Raw genomic sequence first — 17897 nt, 5'->3', positions numbered from 1 at the left:
CACTCCAGGATTAAAAGAATAACACTAACAATAAAACAGCACCTAGCATATTCTAAGTGTTTACTATTTATTTGCCAGGCACTGTACACATTCGTATCTCATTTGATCTTTTCACCTATTATGTCATTGAATCCTCATAGAAACGTCATGAGATGAACATTACTGCTCCCATTTTACCCATTTGAGAGAAAAGGAAACTCAGGCTCTCAGTGAGGTCATTTGCTCGGAGCCACATAGCCAGCAAGTGGTGCGGCCAGGATGTGCATCCCGTTCTTCCAACCCCACAGTTCTTGCTTACATTTATAATAGCAAACTCCCATTGCCAGTGTGGTTTTACCCAGTCTTTGGAGTCCCGGATGGGGCCATAGCAAAAAAGAAGTGTCATTACTCTAGAGGGAGAGAGTACAGGATGACATGATGGAGCCTTTCTTTTAAGCCCCTACATTCTCCCAACACCAGAGCCTCCCTGTCCCCTTACTTCATGCCAGCTCTGTGTCCCTTCCCCCGCAATACTCCTCCTCTAGCTAAGAGATGTCCAAGTCCAGCTTCTGTGGAGCTTTCTCCTTGGCTTTTGCTTTCTTCCCTCCCAGTTTACATCTGCTTCCTAAATCTCTCCTCCCATCTGCACCTGCTCCACTAGAAAGTCAACAGGCCCAAGTTCCTCTCTGCCTGCAGGCATGCACTGAGCACAGCACGCACGTTTCCATACCCTTCAGGAACCTGGAAGACTATGTGGAGGAATTCATTGTGTCCACAAGCTGAACACAGTGGAATGCAGAGGTGGTTATTTGGATGTATTAGGCTTTCTTGTCAAGGGCAGTTACGAAAGCTGACATCATAAATATATTATTACCCATCTCTATGAAGAACTGCAGATGCATCTGCAACGTTCTTAGGAGGGAAACTCTGAAAGATGTATTTCCCATCTTTAAAAGTTTATAGAAAATTAAACTATGTGCTCTTCTTAAAGAAGCCCCCAAAACCAGCCCTCATGGAGCAGAAGAAACACATTTACTTCTTAAAGACAATAAAACACAAAATTGTTATTATCATTCAATGTTCTCATTTGAATATTCGAAGTTTGAAAAATACAGATGGTAGTGTGTTCCTTCCTCCCAGCAAACCTTATCAACAAAGCAGTCAGTCAGTTCTTTGCCCTATGGCCAAGTGAAGACCAATAGGTAGATTAGACATAATAGTAATCAGCATAACCATCGGCATGGGTAATGAAACACTCCACTAGTGGTCAGGACACTTCCTTCCAATCTTACTGTCTCGCTGTGATTCCTCTAGGCCTTAGTCTCCACAATATAATAGGATAATGTCCCTTTCCAAAACTCCAAAATTGCACACGTTTATATATCAAAGCATACAAACCATGAAGGTGGCACAATCTTTTAAGTTCAAGCAAATAATAAGAAACCTTTCCTCATTTAACTATAAAAGAACAGCTTGGAATACAATGTTACAAGTCTTAGGGCAGATCTTAAAGTTGAAGCATTTTAGCTCTCTCTGCAGTAAGTACAAATGCAAACAAAGCCTTCCTTCCTCCCTCCATCTCTTCCTTCCTTTCTTCCTTCCTCTCTCTTTCTTCTGTAAGTATTTCTGGGCACCTCTGCCGCACTACACTGTGGTAACCACTCAAGATGATAAGCAAATTAGACCCTTCTTTGCTCTCATGTAGCTTACAGTCTTATGAAGGTTGTATTTTCATCTTTATTTTTTCTTTATAATTTCTTATAACATTAAATTCTAGCTAATGTCTCAGAAGTAGTTAGTTAATATTTTATAAGAAAAAGATCATTTTTTTCCCTACAAGTTTGACTTTCAAAGGTCTTTGTCATTTATGTTATATCCGGAAGCAGAAAAATTTCCCAATGGATGATAACTTCAATTTTATAATTTAAAACAGAACAACTGGGATTCATTTTGCAGCAAGCATGGATGGAATATACCTCTTCCATGTATTAATCGGTATCTATTTAAAAGTCTTGCTACCTGGGCTTAGAGAGCCGTGAAAACTGGTCCAGCATTTTAAAAGACAAAATCTAGGATTCAAATGAAACCTTGGTGAAAACTATCACTAACTGGCTCAAAAAGTGAATCGCTCCAATTCACCAAATGGGTAAATGACATGCTTCTTAAATTGTTGGCAGCATGGACTGTACCTAATAGAAGGCTATCAAGCAGGGTTGCTGGGTTTCTAATTTTATATACTCCACTAAGAAGCAGAAATACCCTGCCATGAGCCTAACCAGACAGAGGATGACTCAAAAGAGAGAAAGAGAGAGAAAAGAGAGAGAGAGAGAGATGGAAAGGACGAACCTTGAGAAGTTAATTAGTTACAACCTATAAATCAGGGAAATAGCTAACATATATGGATTGATCTAACACGTAGGTGTAGGTAACTTAAGTTCATTAAACCCTACAACCTCCCTATGAAGGGGAATTTTTATTTTATTTTATTTTAAGTAAGCTCTACACCCAATGTGGGGCTTGAACTCACAATCTTGAGATCAAGAGTCGCACGCTCTACTGACAGAGCCAGCCAGGTGCCCCAGGAGAAATTTTTAGATGCGGAAACTGAGGCTCACAGCATATAAATGGTTTGTCTAAGTTACAAAGCAAGTCTGCTAACAAACCAGATCATACCCATTGATCAACCGTAAAACCACATGCCACCAGTTAGAAATCTGATCACTCTGAATGGAAGGATCTGTACGTTTATCAAAATCAGAAACATCATAAGGAAAACCTTGAACCAACACCTTGCTTATAGAGTGACTGTTTCCTAGGAATCCCATAAGAAGCCCAAGTCATCAAAGGCAATTTTCAAAATCATTGCAGCAGTTCTGCTTAGCCAAGAGACTTACTGTAACGTGAGATAGAGGACTTCCCTGGATGGAGCTGGCATCAGTACCTAACCCAAGTCCTGACAAAGAAATATTATTGTCTCAAATATATCTTTATGCTGATTTTGTTCAAATCCCAAATGTATTGCTCATCCTTCCCCCAAACTCTATTTTCTCTCTTTCCCTGTTTTAACAGGTGGGTGAGGTAGGGAAGAGGGGAATGAAGATTCTTCTGATACCTATAAAAAAAAAGAAACATGCTATTTGAAAGGTGACCTTAAATGTCCTTTTGGTTTAAAAATCTTGTGTCTAAAAATTATCCTGTTTATTTCTCTTTCATCAACTATTATCCAGAAATGTCATGTTCTTATAGTGCAAAACTCTTTTCTGTTTAGGTATATTTAAAGAATGATGCTGGGTGATTTAACACCAGTTCTCTCAGGGACCTGCAAACTTTGTAAAATAAGGAGGAAGGGTGACTAAAAGGATGCCTAAGGTCCCAGGGTTTCCTGTCACAGCTGAGCCCCACCTCACCCCCCACTTCTAATTCTGAAGAAGCTGATCCTTTCTAAGCTTATAGAGGTGTGTTCTATAAGTGACAGCCAGGCCCCATGGTTCAGTCTTTTCAAAGCCTCAGTAAAAATCTTATCTACAACTTCCCTTAGCCCAGGCACGCTGGGGCTAAAGTTGGAACCCATTTCACACAAGCCAGAACTAGCTCAACAGAACAGAGAAAAGAAAGGAATGTGGGAACGTGTCTTTTCCACATTTAAGGCATTCCGTTCTCAGGCAAGTTACAACCTAAATGAGAGCAGATAAAATCTATAAGAACCCAGAGTAAAAAGAATAGGGCCTCAAAAAGACCTGATTTGCCTTGAGAAATCAGGGCTGGATTTAATAAAATACGGAACCCAACTTCTGGTTGTGATCACCTAAAGACAAGCATGTTAAACAGAGACTTAAAAGTCCAGATTTGAGGCAAGAATATACAATGGGGAAAGGACAGTCTCTTCAATAAATGGGAAAACTGGACAGCCACATACAAAAGAATGAAATTAGATTACTATCTTACACCATGCACAAAAATGAACTCAAAATGAATTAAAGACTTGAATGTATGACCTAAAACCATAAAACTCCTAGAAGAAAACATAGTTGGTAGGTTCCTAGACATTGGTCTTGGCGATGATTTTTTGGATCTGACTTCAAAGGAAAGGGCAACAAAGGCAAAAATAAACAAGCAGGGCTACATCAAACTAAAAAGCTTCTGTGCAGCAAAGGAAACCATCAACAAAACGAAAAGAAAATCTACTGAATGGGAGAAAATATTTGCAAAACAGATACCCCAGGGTAATATTCAAAATACATAAAGAACTTCCTTGCCTGGCTGGCTCAGTCAATAGAGCATGCAACTCTTGATCTCAGGGTCGTGAGTTTGCGCCCCATGTAGGGTTTAGAGACTACTTAAAAAAGCTTAAAAAACAAACAAACAAAAAACTCACACAACTCATGAACAACAACAAAATCCAAACAATCGGATTTAAAAATGGGCCGAGAATCCGAATAGACATTTTTCCAAAGACATACAGATGGCTGACAGACACACGAAAGATGTTCAACATTACTAATCACCACAGAAATGCGAATCAAAACCACAGTGAGATATCATCTCACCCCTGTTAGAATGGCTAGTATCAAAAAGACAAGAAATAACAAGTGTTGGCAAAGATGTGGAGTAAAAGGAACCCTTGTGCAAGGTTGGAATGTAAGTTAATGGAGCCACTATGTAAATAGTGGAAAACCTATGGAGGTTCCTCAAAATATTAAAAATAGAATGACCATATGATCCAGCAATTCCACTTCTACGTATTTATCCAAAGAAAATGAAAACACTAATTCAAAAAAAATATATGCATCCCCATGGTCATTGCAGCATTATTTACAATAGTCAAGCTATGGAAACATCCTAAGTGTCCACTGATAGATGCATGGATAAAGGAGATGTGGTGCATATATACAATGGGAGTCTACTGAGCCATAAAAAAGAGTGAGGTCTTGCCATTTGCAACAAAGATGGACTTTGAATATATTATGCTAAGTGAAACAAGTCAAAGACAAATATATGATTTTACTTACATCTAAATCTAAAAAACAAATGAACAAACAAAACAAAACTAAGAGATACAGAGAACAGACTGGTAGTTAACAGAGGGGAGTGGGGTTTGGGGTTAGGCAAAATGGATAAAGGAGGTCAAGAGGTACAAACTTCCAGTTATAAAATAAATAAGGCATGGGAATCTAATTAGTTTACAGCATGGTGAGTATAATCAGTAATATTGTATTGCATATTTGAAAGTTGCTAAAAGAGTAAATCTTAAAAGTTCTCATCACAAGAAAAAACTACTTTGTAACTTTGTATGGTGACATGGTCACTAGACTCATTGTGGTGATCACTTCACAGGATATACAAATATCAAATCATTATGCTGTACACCTGAAACTAATGTTATATGTTAATTGTACCTCAATAAAAAAGTCCATATTCATTCCCGCTAAGTCAGAGGATGCAGAAAAAATAGTGCTTTGTGACTCTGCTTACTTTCAACAAAAACGCAGAGGAGGAAGAAATTACAATGTAACGCTTGTACCTTTGGAAATACAAGAATATGCATGGCAGTCACAATGGCACGGAGCTCTCAACGTTTTAAGCCCTGTTTTGGCAATTTGAATTTTCTGCTTGCAATTACCTTCAGACTAAAGAGGTGGCAGAGATAAAGAATGAGCAATTTTGTTGTCTCTTTTGTATGCAAAACAGACCAAAAAAATATAGGGCATGTCACTTCCCCCAGACTCACTACAACTTCAGAATTATGCCTGCCACACATTCCCTGAAAGTAGCAAAGTTAGTCACAGAATTTTAGACAAGGAAACCTCAGCCTGATTAAGTTTTAAAACTAAACACAAGGGGCGCCTGGGTGGCTCAGTCGTTAAGCGTCTGCCTTCAGCTCAGGTCATGGTCCCAGGGTCCTGGGATCGAGCCCCGCATCGGGCTCCCTGCTCCGCGGGAAGCCTGCTTCTCCCTCTCCCACTCCCCCTGCTTGTGTTCCCTCTCTCGCTGTGTCTCTCTCTGTCAAATAAATAAATAAAATCTTAAAAAAAATAAAAAATAAAAAATAAATTATGTGGTATTCTTTGAAATCCACATAGAACAGCATAACACTATATGTAATTCTATCACTAAGAATATTAAGTATACAGGGCGCCTGGGTGGCTCAGTTGGTTAAGCGTCTGCCTTCGGCTCAGGTCATGATCCCAGGGTCCTTTCAACAAAGGGATCCCTGCTCAGCACGGAGCCTGCTTCTCCCTCTGCCCCTTTCACCCGCTTGTGCTCACTCCTGTGCTCTCTCTCTCGCAAAAAATAAATAAATCTTAAAGAATATTAAGTATACAAAGGCAAGAGGGAGAAGACATTAAAGTTAATGTTCTTTTCTTTATTTTTTTTAAGAGGGAGGTGGGGGAGAGAGAAAATCTCAAGCAGGATCCAAGCCCAGCCTGGAGCCTGATGTGGGGCTGGGTCTCACCACCCTGAGACCATGATCACAGCCGAAATCAAGAGTCAGATGCTTAATCAACTGAGCTACCCAGGCGCCCCACTATTTTATTTTCAAGTAACAGGAAAGTCAGTAGATCTGTAGGAACCACAAGTAAGGAGATCTCTGCACATCAACTGCACGGCCTTCAGATGATCATCGTGGTGAAGCTCAAAAGCAGATACATGCTTCCAGGGCTGACTGGCATTAGAATCGGAGTCCAAGCTATGGAGCTGCCTCTAATTGTGTAAACTGAGTCCCTGCCCTTTCCTGGGACTCTGATTCCTCCTCTGAAGAAGTAAAACAAGATGGTTTCCAAGACCCTTTTTGCAGTTTAATAGCAAAGGCCCCACAGTTCCCATTCAGGCCAAATACCACCAAAGTGTACAGATAAAGTGGACCAACCCCACAAGCTGCACTCATGGCAAGTGATAAGATCCACAGTTTTAGAGCAGACTCAATTATCATATTGGCCTATAATGTAATGATGCCACCAAGGGGGAGCTTACTGAGGTGTGCAGTGATTCACCTGTATCCCAGAGACCCCAGAATCCTGGGCATTCTTCCTTTGTCCTCATGTTACCTGCTCTACTCTTACACCTCTCTGCTGCCAGTGAATTTTGGTGGCCAATAATCCCAACTTTTGTAGACTTAGACAACGGCATACCCAAGCTCTATTAAAATTGTGTATAAAGCAGGGGCGCCTGGCTGGCTCAGTGGGTGGGGCATGTGACTCTTGATCTTGAGGTCATGAATTCAAGCCCCATATTGGGTATAGAGATTACTTAATATTTTTTTTAATTGTGTATAAAGCAAAAGTAATGAACCTCAAATATAAGCATGAGGAATTCTCCTGGGAATAAAATGTGCATGCTTTAGGACAATGATTTAGACTTGCATTCTTATTTACTAACAATTGATAATAATATTAACGTCTACCCTTTGGGGAAGGCTCATTATGAGACATTCGGTGATAACATGGGAATTAGTGTTAGAAAGCAGGATAATCTCTCTGCGCACTCTCAAACCCAAACCAGGTATATTTCGAGTCACTCCCATACCTCCTGAATCTGGAGGTGTTTGACAAAGTAGTGATGACTTAAGGAAGACAAAGAATAGAAAACAAAGGGGCACCTGCGTGGCTCAGTCTGTTAAGCATCTGCCTTCAGCTCAGGTCATGATCTTGGGGTCCTGAGATCGAGCCCCTTGTCAGGCTCCCTGCTCAGCGGGTAGTCTGCTTCTCCATCTCCCTCTGTGCTCTCTCGCTCTCACTCTTGCTCTCTTCTCAAGTAAATAAATAAAAACTTAAAAAAAAAAAAAAGAATAGAAAATAAACAATGTCATAGTTAAGTTGCCCCAGATCTAGAAAGACAGAAGAACAGAGAAAAAAAAGTAGGAGAGATGGATATGGGGTTAAGCAGATGGCTTCAGTGAAAAGTCCTCTGGGAATCTCCTCTTTGGTGGGCCAGGTTCAGTGAGACAGCCCAACGGGTGCCATGTCTTGGAGAGGGTGGCTCTTCACAGCCATCATCCATGATGTAGGAGGGCTCTGTCCCACATCACAGTTGAGGGGCGAGCCAAGGAGCTTTTGTGACTTGAGATCATTGAGACCACACGTGGTCTGCAGAGTTCGAGCCAGGTCTCCCTCCACTATGTGATGCTACCCTGAGATCAGGAGCTCTCTCTTTGGGAGGGGCTCAGCCAGGACTAAGGCAGCAGTTAACTGGCCCCCAACCAGGTCTCATGAGCTTAGCCTTATTAATCTGGGCTTTGCAAAAAAGCTGAGCCAATCATTTACAGATCCATTACCTTCTTTCTAACGAAAAATCATAACGCCTTGCCAACAAAAATGTAATAACTTGGCCTCTTCTTTCAATTACCTCTGCTCTCTTGGAAATGTCTATTTGTGGATAAAGCTTCTGAGTTAACCCAGGGAATTAACCAGAAGTTTAAGAAGGCCCTATAATTCCTAGGGGCTAGTGAAGAAAGAACACCTCTTTACCAGGAAATATTAACAGAATGGAGTAGGAAGGAAAAAGAGGGAGCAGAAAATTGCCCTTGAAGGCCCAGGATTTCAAAAGGCACAGAAGATAGAAACACTAGTTTAATATGGAAGAAGAGGATGGTATCGGAAATAGGTTTTGGAAATCCAAGTACAAGCTGTGTCCCAAAGAAATGGCCTCATATTTCTATAAAGGCCTTAGTTTTTCTCTCCTGCATCCGTAGTCTACTCCCATCTTCCTTTCCCACACCCACATTCTCCTCTCCTGTATTCGGTAGCTATATGCAGGATCCCTTCTGTATGCTAAATCCAGGAGGCATTTGGGGCCTTCAGGAGTTTGGTTATCTTGACACATTTTCAATGACAACTCTCAGTTCCTCTTTGCGTGTGTACGAATTTCTTTCTGGAGGGAGCTGGGGCATTATTTTCTCAGGTCTGGCCCTCTCCAGCATGGCCTGCAAACACCGGTCAACATTTACAACGGCTACAGTATACAAAATTGGGATCATTTGTTTAGGAAGCAACTAGGTCAATGATTAGTACCCATGCAGTGACGGAGGATGTGGTTTGGGAAAGAGGTAGAAACAGAAAAGGGGGAGACTGAGCTTCCATCTTCTATTGAATCTGTGTAGAATCAATTTTATCACACTCCAACACCTTGTTTCCTGTAGAAATTGAAGAAACAATAGGAGAGTGGCATTAGCCTTAAGAGCATGACTTAGGATTCAGTCAAGGATCATGCACTTGAGTGCCTGCCCTCATTTACTATCTCTGTCCCCTCTGAGAAGTTCCTTAAATGAGCATCTGATTCATCTGAAATCTGGAGAAAGCACCTGCTTCTCTAGGTTGTTATGATGGTTCAATGAATCAATACATGTAAAATACTTTCCATAGCCACCCAATAAATCCTCAAAAAGCAACAAATCATAATTAACCAAATCCCTCACTACTGGTCCAATGACAATCTGATTATTGCTTTTGCTCCCCTGTAAAATTTAATTAGAGGTGGAACATGGTGGAAGCAGGGGAGAAGAGGTGGTAGTAAAAGGCAAAATGGAGAACCTAAGTATTTTTGTATTCTAAAACATGAGTTGCCCTTCTCTGCTGTTTAGCAATCCTTTTAGGTTAGCCCTATTATGAAAAGCCCTATCATTTCATCATCAAGTTTGAAATCACCAACGCCCCAAGCTCCCCTTCACTCCCATCCTCCTCCCCATCCATGCATCTTCTCTCAGAAATGTCCACATTGGGCACAGCTGTCTATTCTATTAGGCAACCCTTACAACACCTCAGAAAAGACACAGGACATAAATGAAATAGACACGATTATTTCACGTCTTGATGGTCCCTGTCCCCCATCATCTCTTAGAGTCTCTATCAAAATTGAGAGCAGTAAATCTTTGAATAAAGAAAGTCTAGGGGCGGCTGAGTGGCTCAGTCATTAGGCGTCTGCCTTCGGCTCAGGTCATGATCCCAGGGTCCTGGGATCAAGCCCCGTGTCGGGCTCCCTGCTTGGTGAGCCTGCTTCTCTCTCTCCCTCTGCTGCTCCCCCTGCTTGTGCTCTCTCTCTCTCGCTCTCTCTGTCAAATACATAAATAAAATCTTAAAAAAAAAAAAAGAAAGAAAGTCTACCAGCATTTTTTCCAAAGAACAAAATGTACATATTCATGGTGTCAGCATGGAAGCCTCTAGTTTGAGATGCTCTCATTATTAGGCATGGGTGTGTATACAAACAGAAATTTCCTTTGGAGAACAGAACTGTCAACTTGGAGTGAAAGGCTCTTCTTTCAATTGCTCTACCATCCCTGCCAATCCACACCCTCTAAAAGCCTCTCCAACCGGTTGATTGCTTCTCTCCTCTTCCTTTGGAAAAGTCCTGATGTATATAACTGCATAAATATGTTAAAACCACTAACCTGAGAAAATAAAATCAAGTAATCTTCCTTAAAGTAGAACTCAAACGTTTTTATGGATAATGAACTTGGCTGCTCAGCCAACTGGATGATTCAGACAATTACAAGAACTAGTTTGAACCTGTAAGAAATTGGTCAGATGGGCATATGCAGCCTTCTCAAAAGGTGTCCTCCCCTAGCCTTGGCCAGGATCTGCTGTTATGTAAAGCTGAACTCAATTTCATTTATCATCACATTGGATTTTTTTTTCCATTTGATATGTTACCTAATGATTAAAATGAGAAAGCAGCTGCATTTATAGTGTTACTCATCTTCTCTTTCTGGGTTTAAACCACATTCATTCAATCTTAAAAGTCAAGGCTTTGGGAGGTGAGGGCAGGGTAACCTGATGGTTGAGGATTGTGGCTCTGATGTCAGATTGACTGGAGTCCATTCAGAGCTTTAACCCTGACTAGCTGGATAATCTTGACTCACTGGGTAATCTCAGTTTACTTACATGTAAAATAGGTACAGTGCTACCAATCTGGCAAGGCTTTGCATGGATTAAATTAGGTAAGGTCTGGCACACAGCGCACATTTAACTAACATGCTAAACATTTGTTGTTATTATTTTAGTAATACATTTATTTCAAGATGAAATATTAATATAATTATCTGACAGTATAATTAACAGGGCTTCTCATTTTACATGTTCTTGGGTTCTCAGTAAATAAGTGAGAATTATCTTGATGCTAGACACTTCATCATAGGAAATCTTTTGCTGGTGAACTTGGATTAAGAAGTGCTGTTTTCTACCTCTGGCTCTCCCTAGGTTACTCAGGCTTCAAGTCCCCCTCTTTCCTAACTCCCAGTCGGCATTGCAGCCCTATCCTGGGCACACAGCAGGCTCTAATCAATATTTTGCATGTTAGGTAGGTGACACATATGAGCTCTAAGCTAAGGACTTTCATACAATCTCAAATTCTAAATCTCCATAGAAACACCTTTATGAGGAAGATAAGGTAAGAATCTTTCCTCAGTCTATATGAATGTAAAAAAAATTTAAAGGCCAAATTATTGCAAAATGTCAACTAGCTAGGAAAGGCTTTGAGTCTAGATCTGAGTTCAGGCAGGAGATCTGAAAACCTTACAAAGCCATAAACAACATGATTATCTCAAGGAAATGGTTCTCACTTTGAATAAGGAAAAGGCAAAGTTCCAGTAGAAGGCTAGACAGGCTGTACGGAATGATTAGATGAAAGCATGATTAGAGATTATTACAACAAGCATGATTTTGTTGCAATAACCAAGTAGATAATTAAGTTTTTGAAGAATCAATAATGTAATTTCCACTAGAAAAAATTTCCCACCTTTTTACAAGAAGAATTTTTGAGATTGCACAGTACTCCTACAAACCACATTAGATACTCCAGTAGTTTAACAAAGAGAAAAAGATGACATGGTTTAGTCAGGTATGAAATTTCGCAAAACAAAAAGGAGAATCAAATACAGAAAAAAATGTGGGCTAACATCAACCAAAAGCCATTGATTAGTTCTTTTTGAGACCAGCTACCCAAACACTGCAGGATTACAGGTATTACATTATCAATATATGCTAAAATATAATATGTACCACAACAAGCTTAAAACCTAATTACTGGGAAGCAAACCTTTACACACTCCGCATAACTCTAATTTTATTTAATTTCTTAAAATCCTGCAACTTCCAAATAAGCAATAGTAGCAGAAACAAAAATTCACATGAATGAACCACAATCAAGGCTACCAACAGTTCTCATTTAAATAATAATAGCACAGTAATATGGGCTATATCATTGAAAAGCAATAAATAAGTCCATGTAAAAATTGAGAAAACTGATTATATATGTTTATATTATATGTACGTAATATTCTCAGCATTAAAGAACAAAAAAGGGAACTCATGGTAAGCTTTTGAAAGAAAGCAATCCTCCCTGAAGATAAAATAATGGGCAATTTGTTGATACTTATGCACAGTTTAAGTCTGGAATATTCTCATTTAATGGTATGATTAAAACAATGCAATCATTTTTCATTCATTCAGTTCTGATCTTCACAGTCTTCTTAACAGTTTTAGAACAGGTGGGAACAGTGACCTGCCTTTTCAACCATTATTTCCCCAAGACATGACTAATTTGAAGCTGAGCAAACTGCACATAATGGGCCAGGGATTCAAGTTCATGATTTTTAGTAGGCTGTACTCTTGTTTCAGGGCACATGGTCTCCCTGCCCTCCCCCCTTCTACCACCCCTGCCCTGCAGCTGCCTCTCTGCCTTATGAAATCAAAGGGAAATTATTTTTTTACATTTTCTGCAGGCTTATTTTTAAGGAGGATAAAGATTAGGCTACATCTTTAAAAATATTTTCTTTTCCTTTAGGGGTTCTTAAATTTTTAAATACATTCTAAATACTAAAGAAGCTAGCCACTTAAGAACCCTTCTCAACACATAAGAAAACAATCAGATGCATGATTTTATAATGGCTCAAAGTTTTTATAGAAGCATGGCATAGTTCAGTGAATTTTTAAATACCGCAAATTCTACCATATAAGATATTGCTTTCTAGAGCCTTTTTACAAAATACCATCAAAGGTTTGCAGTAAAGAGACACTGCCACAAGAAAAACTAACAACCAAAACAAGCAGAAAACAGAACAAAAACCTGGTTCTAAGAAGGCCATTGAGCTAGGGAAGTATTTAAGCTGGCTAAATGAAAACCCAATCCCTCCTATTTGCTTTTTATCTACTGTTTAAAATTTCCCCATCAATTCTTAGAAGGCTGCAACCAAATACCAGTCCAAACATCATCTAAAACTCTACCAATGAGGAGAATGAAACTTGGTTAACTGATTTGCCTGGTCACTTTGGGGTGCATGGTTTGTCATGATTGTTTGGGGGTGGTGGTTGCTGGCTGTGTTTTGAATATATGTGTATGGGGTACTTATACGCTTACAGTCAGGAGCTTTGCCATTCAGATCCTCCCCTTCCTAGGCTGCCATGTTTTCTTTCACAGGGGACAACAATGATCAAAAAGAAACAGATATCATGGTCAATTCAAAGCGAAGATTTCACTTTCTCACTTGGCCTCTGCAGATGCATTGAGAAACACTTCACCACCACCCCCAACCTGTCTTCCTACTTAACAGTGGAATTGAGCAGTGAAAGAGTCTCTGCTCACTGGAGAGAGTGGAGGAGGAGGTCTCTGAACTTTACTTCAACTTTCCAGCCTACAAACTGCTTCTTCAACCACTGATTCCACTTGCCCACTTTGGTGAAGTTTCAGTCGTTGCTCAGTTTCACCTGCTTTTCATTTTAGGGAAGTTTGGTGGGAAAACATCCCACTTACCTTTTGTTGATATTTTTTTCCCCATATTTGGGTCTTGTACTGTACCCAAGTTCCTAGATTTAACAGAAAAACAAAAACAAAAACAAAAAACAAAAAAAAAACCACCTCTCTAAATGGTTGAGATAAGGGCTAAGTCACTATTCCGTGTTTAAAAGTGAACTGGATCTGATCTTTGCGGCCAGAGTGGGGACACAGTCTTGGCGACTGAGGAAGGAAGGAAGGGAGTTAAGCAGTCAACTTACACAATTTCCCCCAAGAAGTGTTACACATAGATGTTTTTCTTTTCCAAGTAAAGTTGGAACTAAAGCAGTTTACCTACTGAGAGGAATCTAGTTACAGGACCTATCACTAACTTTTTGAGATGGTTATCAAGTACAGTCACCAGCCAAATTCTCTGGGAAAAACAACCCTTGGCACCACATCCTCCAGACAAGCCCCTCTTTGAACATACAACTGCTCTGATCCTACAACAACGCTAATGTCCAGCACCTATCACCAGTGCTCTTGCACCTTTCTCCACAGTACCAAGATGCTAGCAATTAAGCTAGTTCACGAAGTGCCCTAAGAAACCTACAACAGTGGATAATGGGCTCTTCAAGGCTAGGCGATCAGCTTCTTAGGAAAAGAAAAAGAAACACACACTAACAAACACCAGGGAACTATGTGTAATGGTTTGCTGCTTGTGCAAAAACCTCAAAGAGGATGAAGGTCAGACAGGGATAATAGGCCAATTTAATTCTGAAAGCACAAGGTGCAAGAAATTTTAATTATGGTCTGCCACTGAAATCACACAAGATCCAATGGCTTCTAACTGCAACTGCTCATCAAGGGAGACAAGAGGTGTAATTGTAACCGCTGCATAATCACTGTGAGGGCACAGGGAAGGCTGCCTTCAGCTCCCAGCAGAGAATGTATTAGGAGCCTAGAAAAATCCAATACAGGGAAACATGGAGATTGCACGTAGCCACACAGGGGCTCCTAACAGGAAAGCCAAACCCCGTTGTGTGTGTGTGTGTGTGTGTGTGTGTGTGTGTATATATTTGAGGGGTGAGAGTTCCAGGAATAAAAGGTTAAGCTATTTGGCCCAAATTAAGAATATGAGCTTGGAAAACTCTGAACCCCTTTCTGCTTTGTGGATACATACACAGAGAGAAAGGCATGATCTCCTCCAGAAATTTCTGCCTCGGTGAAGCTTCACCCACTCTCCTTTGTTTAAAACAATTAGCTTGGATGTTACAGTGATTTACAGAACCAGACTCCCTTTAATTTGTTCCCATCAAACCCAAGTCTGGAGACAAAACGCCACACACACGGCTCGAGGTGCCCAAGCCTGTGCAGCTCGCACGCCCGCGCCGCGCGGACTCTCGTAAAGGGACCGGCAGAGAAAGCCCCTCCGTGGATCTCCAGTCCGCAAAGTTTCACAGATCCGTGAAGAAAGCAAAAGCACCCATCCGCGCCCGTCGCAAAGTTGGCGCTGAAGTTTGTGCCGGGATGTCCTAAATCTCGAGGGGCAGGGGACGCGAGTGTGCGGCCAGGCTAGAGGATGGATGGAGATGGAGAGACAGCAAGAGGGAGTTTTTACGAGTGGAAGATCCGTGAGACCATCTTCTTCACCCGGAAGCCTGTGTGGCTCCCAGAGGTCTCGGAGGTGCTCGCCAGGGGAGGCGCCGTCGCCGGGGGCCGGAGAGCTGTCACCTGCGGGGAGCCGCGGCGGGGGCGGGAGGCGCTCTACTAGGCGCCCGGGGAGGACGTGGCGGGGGGGTGGGGGGGCGCTTCAGAATCACCAGCTCTCGGGGCTCTGAGAAGTGGGGGAGGGGAGATTCGCGAGAGGGCAGGAGGCCAAGAGCAACACCTTTCGGATACGCTTTTCCCCTCCTACCTCTCCAACTTCCCTCAGCGCCAGCAAGGACTTTCTCCCACCGCACCCTACCGCATCCCGCCTCCGGGCCCACCTCTCAGACCCTTACGCGGCCGCGGCGGGGGGTGGGGGGTGCGGCCAGGAAGCAGCCGGCGCGAAGGTCGGGACCCCAAACGCAAACTCTCACCCCCGAGCCGAGACGACCAAATACGTTTATACCGGCAACGATCACAGCCCCGTAGCAGGGCTCCCGGGTTAGCGCCGGGCGCAGTTCCCTGACTCTTCTGTTGTTCCCAATAAAGTCGATTACGTTGCCCTCCGGGAGCTGATTGGGAGGGAACGGAGAGGAAAAGGGGGGAACGCGGGAAAAAGCAGGGGGAGCAGCAATCAACTTTGTAACCCAGCGCTTCCTCGCGCGATCCGTCGCCATGCTTAAGATTCCCACCCCCGCCACCCCCCTCCTTCCTTTCAAGTGGATACTGAAACTAGGCCAAAACTTTTTCCCCTCCTTTTCTCTTAGCCACTAGACTGGATTGTGCCCCACGGAGCCCCATGGAGCTCTGCTTTCTTAAGCACAATAGCCGGACTAATTAGATCATAGAAGCAAGGCAGTGATACTGTAACAAGTAGCCCGAGAGGCAAAGAGGGAAGGGGCCCGAAAAGAGAGAAAGGGGGAAAAGTTTGCAGCTCTCGCACTTACCAATCAAGCCTCCCACCAGAAAGGCGATGATTTGGAACACGAGCAGAATCCCACCAACAATGCACAGCTTCTTGGTGCTCATGTTTTCTATAATTGCCCCAGCCATTTTTGCGCCCCCCTTTTTCTTTCCTCCTTGAAATAAATGTTTTTAGGGTGTGCTTTTTGCCCTTCTCCTCTCACGCTCCCTCCTCCCTCGCCTCCTTTCTGGGCGCTGCAAAACTTCAGGGGTGTGGGAGCGCGGCGAGGATGGGACCGGGACGCAAGGCGCCCGCACGGATTCCCCCGGCGCAGCCGGCTCGGGCTCCCCCAATGCCCGGAGCTGTGATTGTGGCCGCTCCGCCGCCTGTGGACGCTTAAAGGAGCAGGGAAGCGGATCACATGACGCCGCCTCCCTCCCTCCCTTTCTTCCTCCCTCCCTCTCGCGCTTCCTCCCTCCCTCCCTCCCTCTCTTCCTCTCCCCCTTGCCCGCCTGTGCGGGGCTTCGAGCTCCGGAGGGTGCTGGCGTCCCGCTCCCAGGTCTGGCTGGCGGTCTGTCCCGCCCGGGGCTGGTGTCGTTTGGGGGTTGATGCTGTTGTTAAGTGGGTTTCCCCCACCCCGCCTCTCACAGGTTTCCTTTTCTGGTTCGAGATTTAAATCACCCACGGACAGCTTTGCAGACCTTTAACTTACGCGTTGACTTTAGGAAATGGGCCCCACCCGCAACTGCCAGAACTCTTCAGGAAAGAGGAGGAGAATTTTTTAAAGGGACCCAAAGATGCTTAAGTCAGAGCACAGAGATGCAGAATAAAGTCTTTGGCTTCCTTTGACCTGACCCTAGCCTCAGTTGCTGGGTATATACCCAGCTAAATCCCCCCACTGCACCCCTGAAGGAACCCTGTGCTCCAGCCAAATCAGACAACTGTTCATTACCACATTATCCCCCACTCCAGGGGTTTCCAGAGCCTTGACCCTGGCTCTTAGAAACATGTATTCTACTCCGTCGGAGTTTTAAACCTCATTTAAAAACCAGCTTGTCTGAAAAGCCTTTCTAATTTTCCAAATCTCCCCCGTGTAATATTTCCTTGAACCCAACCCCTACAACTCCTGTGTTTACATTCTTAGCTCCTATTGTAAGAACTTGTGTGTACACGTTTGTCTCCACCACAGGGCTGTAAACTCCTGGGGGATAGGGACCGAGTTTTATTCATCTTTGTACCCACCCTCCCCCAACCCCGTGGTTCCTAACAAAATTCTAGCTCTAGTAGATCCTCCATAAACTTTTGTGGAATGAATAAATAAATAAATGTGAAAGCAAGCCCACGTTTTGCATTTCAAGAGCCTGAAAGAGACCTTATTTGATTTAGATGGTACACATATTTAGTTGCAATGTTTGTTGTCTCTTTGTGAGGATATATTTCTATTTACACTTAACTTCTAGGGGGAAAGGAGGGTGGGACTCTTAAGAGAGTTCCTGTTCTATCAAGCCTAAATTCCTGGGCCTGGTTTTTCCATGTTCCATAAACGGGTCACTTGGCCAGCACAACTCACATTGCCCAAATAGACCCTTGGTTTGGTCACCCCCCCAAACATGGTTTGCCACCCCTTAGACACCTGGTTTCTTGCTCCTCCCCTCTATCTATA

General features: G+C 42.7%; 1 protein-coding gene across 3 annotated transcripts in view; it reads right to left on the bottom strand.

The window, feature by feature from the left end:
* The window catches only part of WLS (Wnt ligand secretion mediator), a 98847-nt gene extending 82215 nt beyond the window's left edge, over nt 1-16632 (bottom strand). For 2 of the 3 annotated variants that reach the window (XM_036123031.2, XM_036123030.2), the window contains exon 1: nt 16278-16631. Coding sequence is in view for 2 of the 3 variants with exons in the window: in XM_036123030.2 (XP_035978923.1) it covers nt 16278-16383 (106 nt within the window). In the remaining variant the exon portion in view is untranslated. Of the gene's footprint in view, nt 1-16277 lie in introns of all 3 variants that reach the window. The other variant, XM_078072937.1, reaches the window with a different exon arrangement.
* Nucleotides 16633-17897: the final 1265 nt, after the last annotated feature.

Source organism: Halichoerus grypus, chromosome 5 (genome assembly GCF_964656455.1).
Source record: "Halichoerus grypus chromosome 5, mHalGry1.hap1.1, whole genome shotgun sequence".
Classification (NCBI taxonomy): domain Eukaryota; kingdom Metazoa; phylum Chordata; class Mammalia; order Carnivora; family Phocidae; genus Halichoerus; species Halichoerus grypus.
Note: the sequence above shows the minus strand (reverse complement) of the source record. Positions and strands in the feature narration are given on the sequence as shown.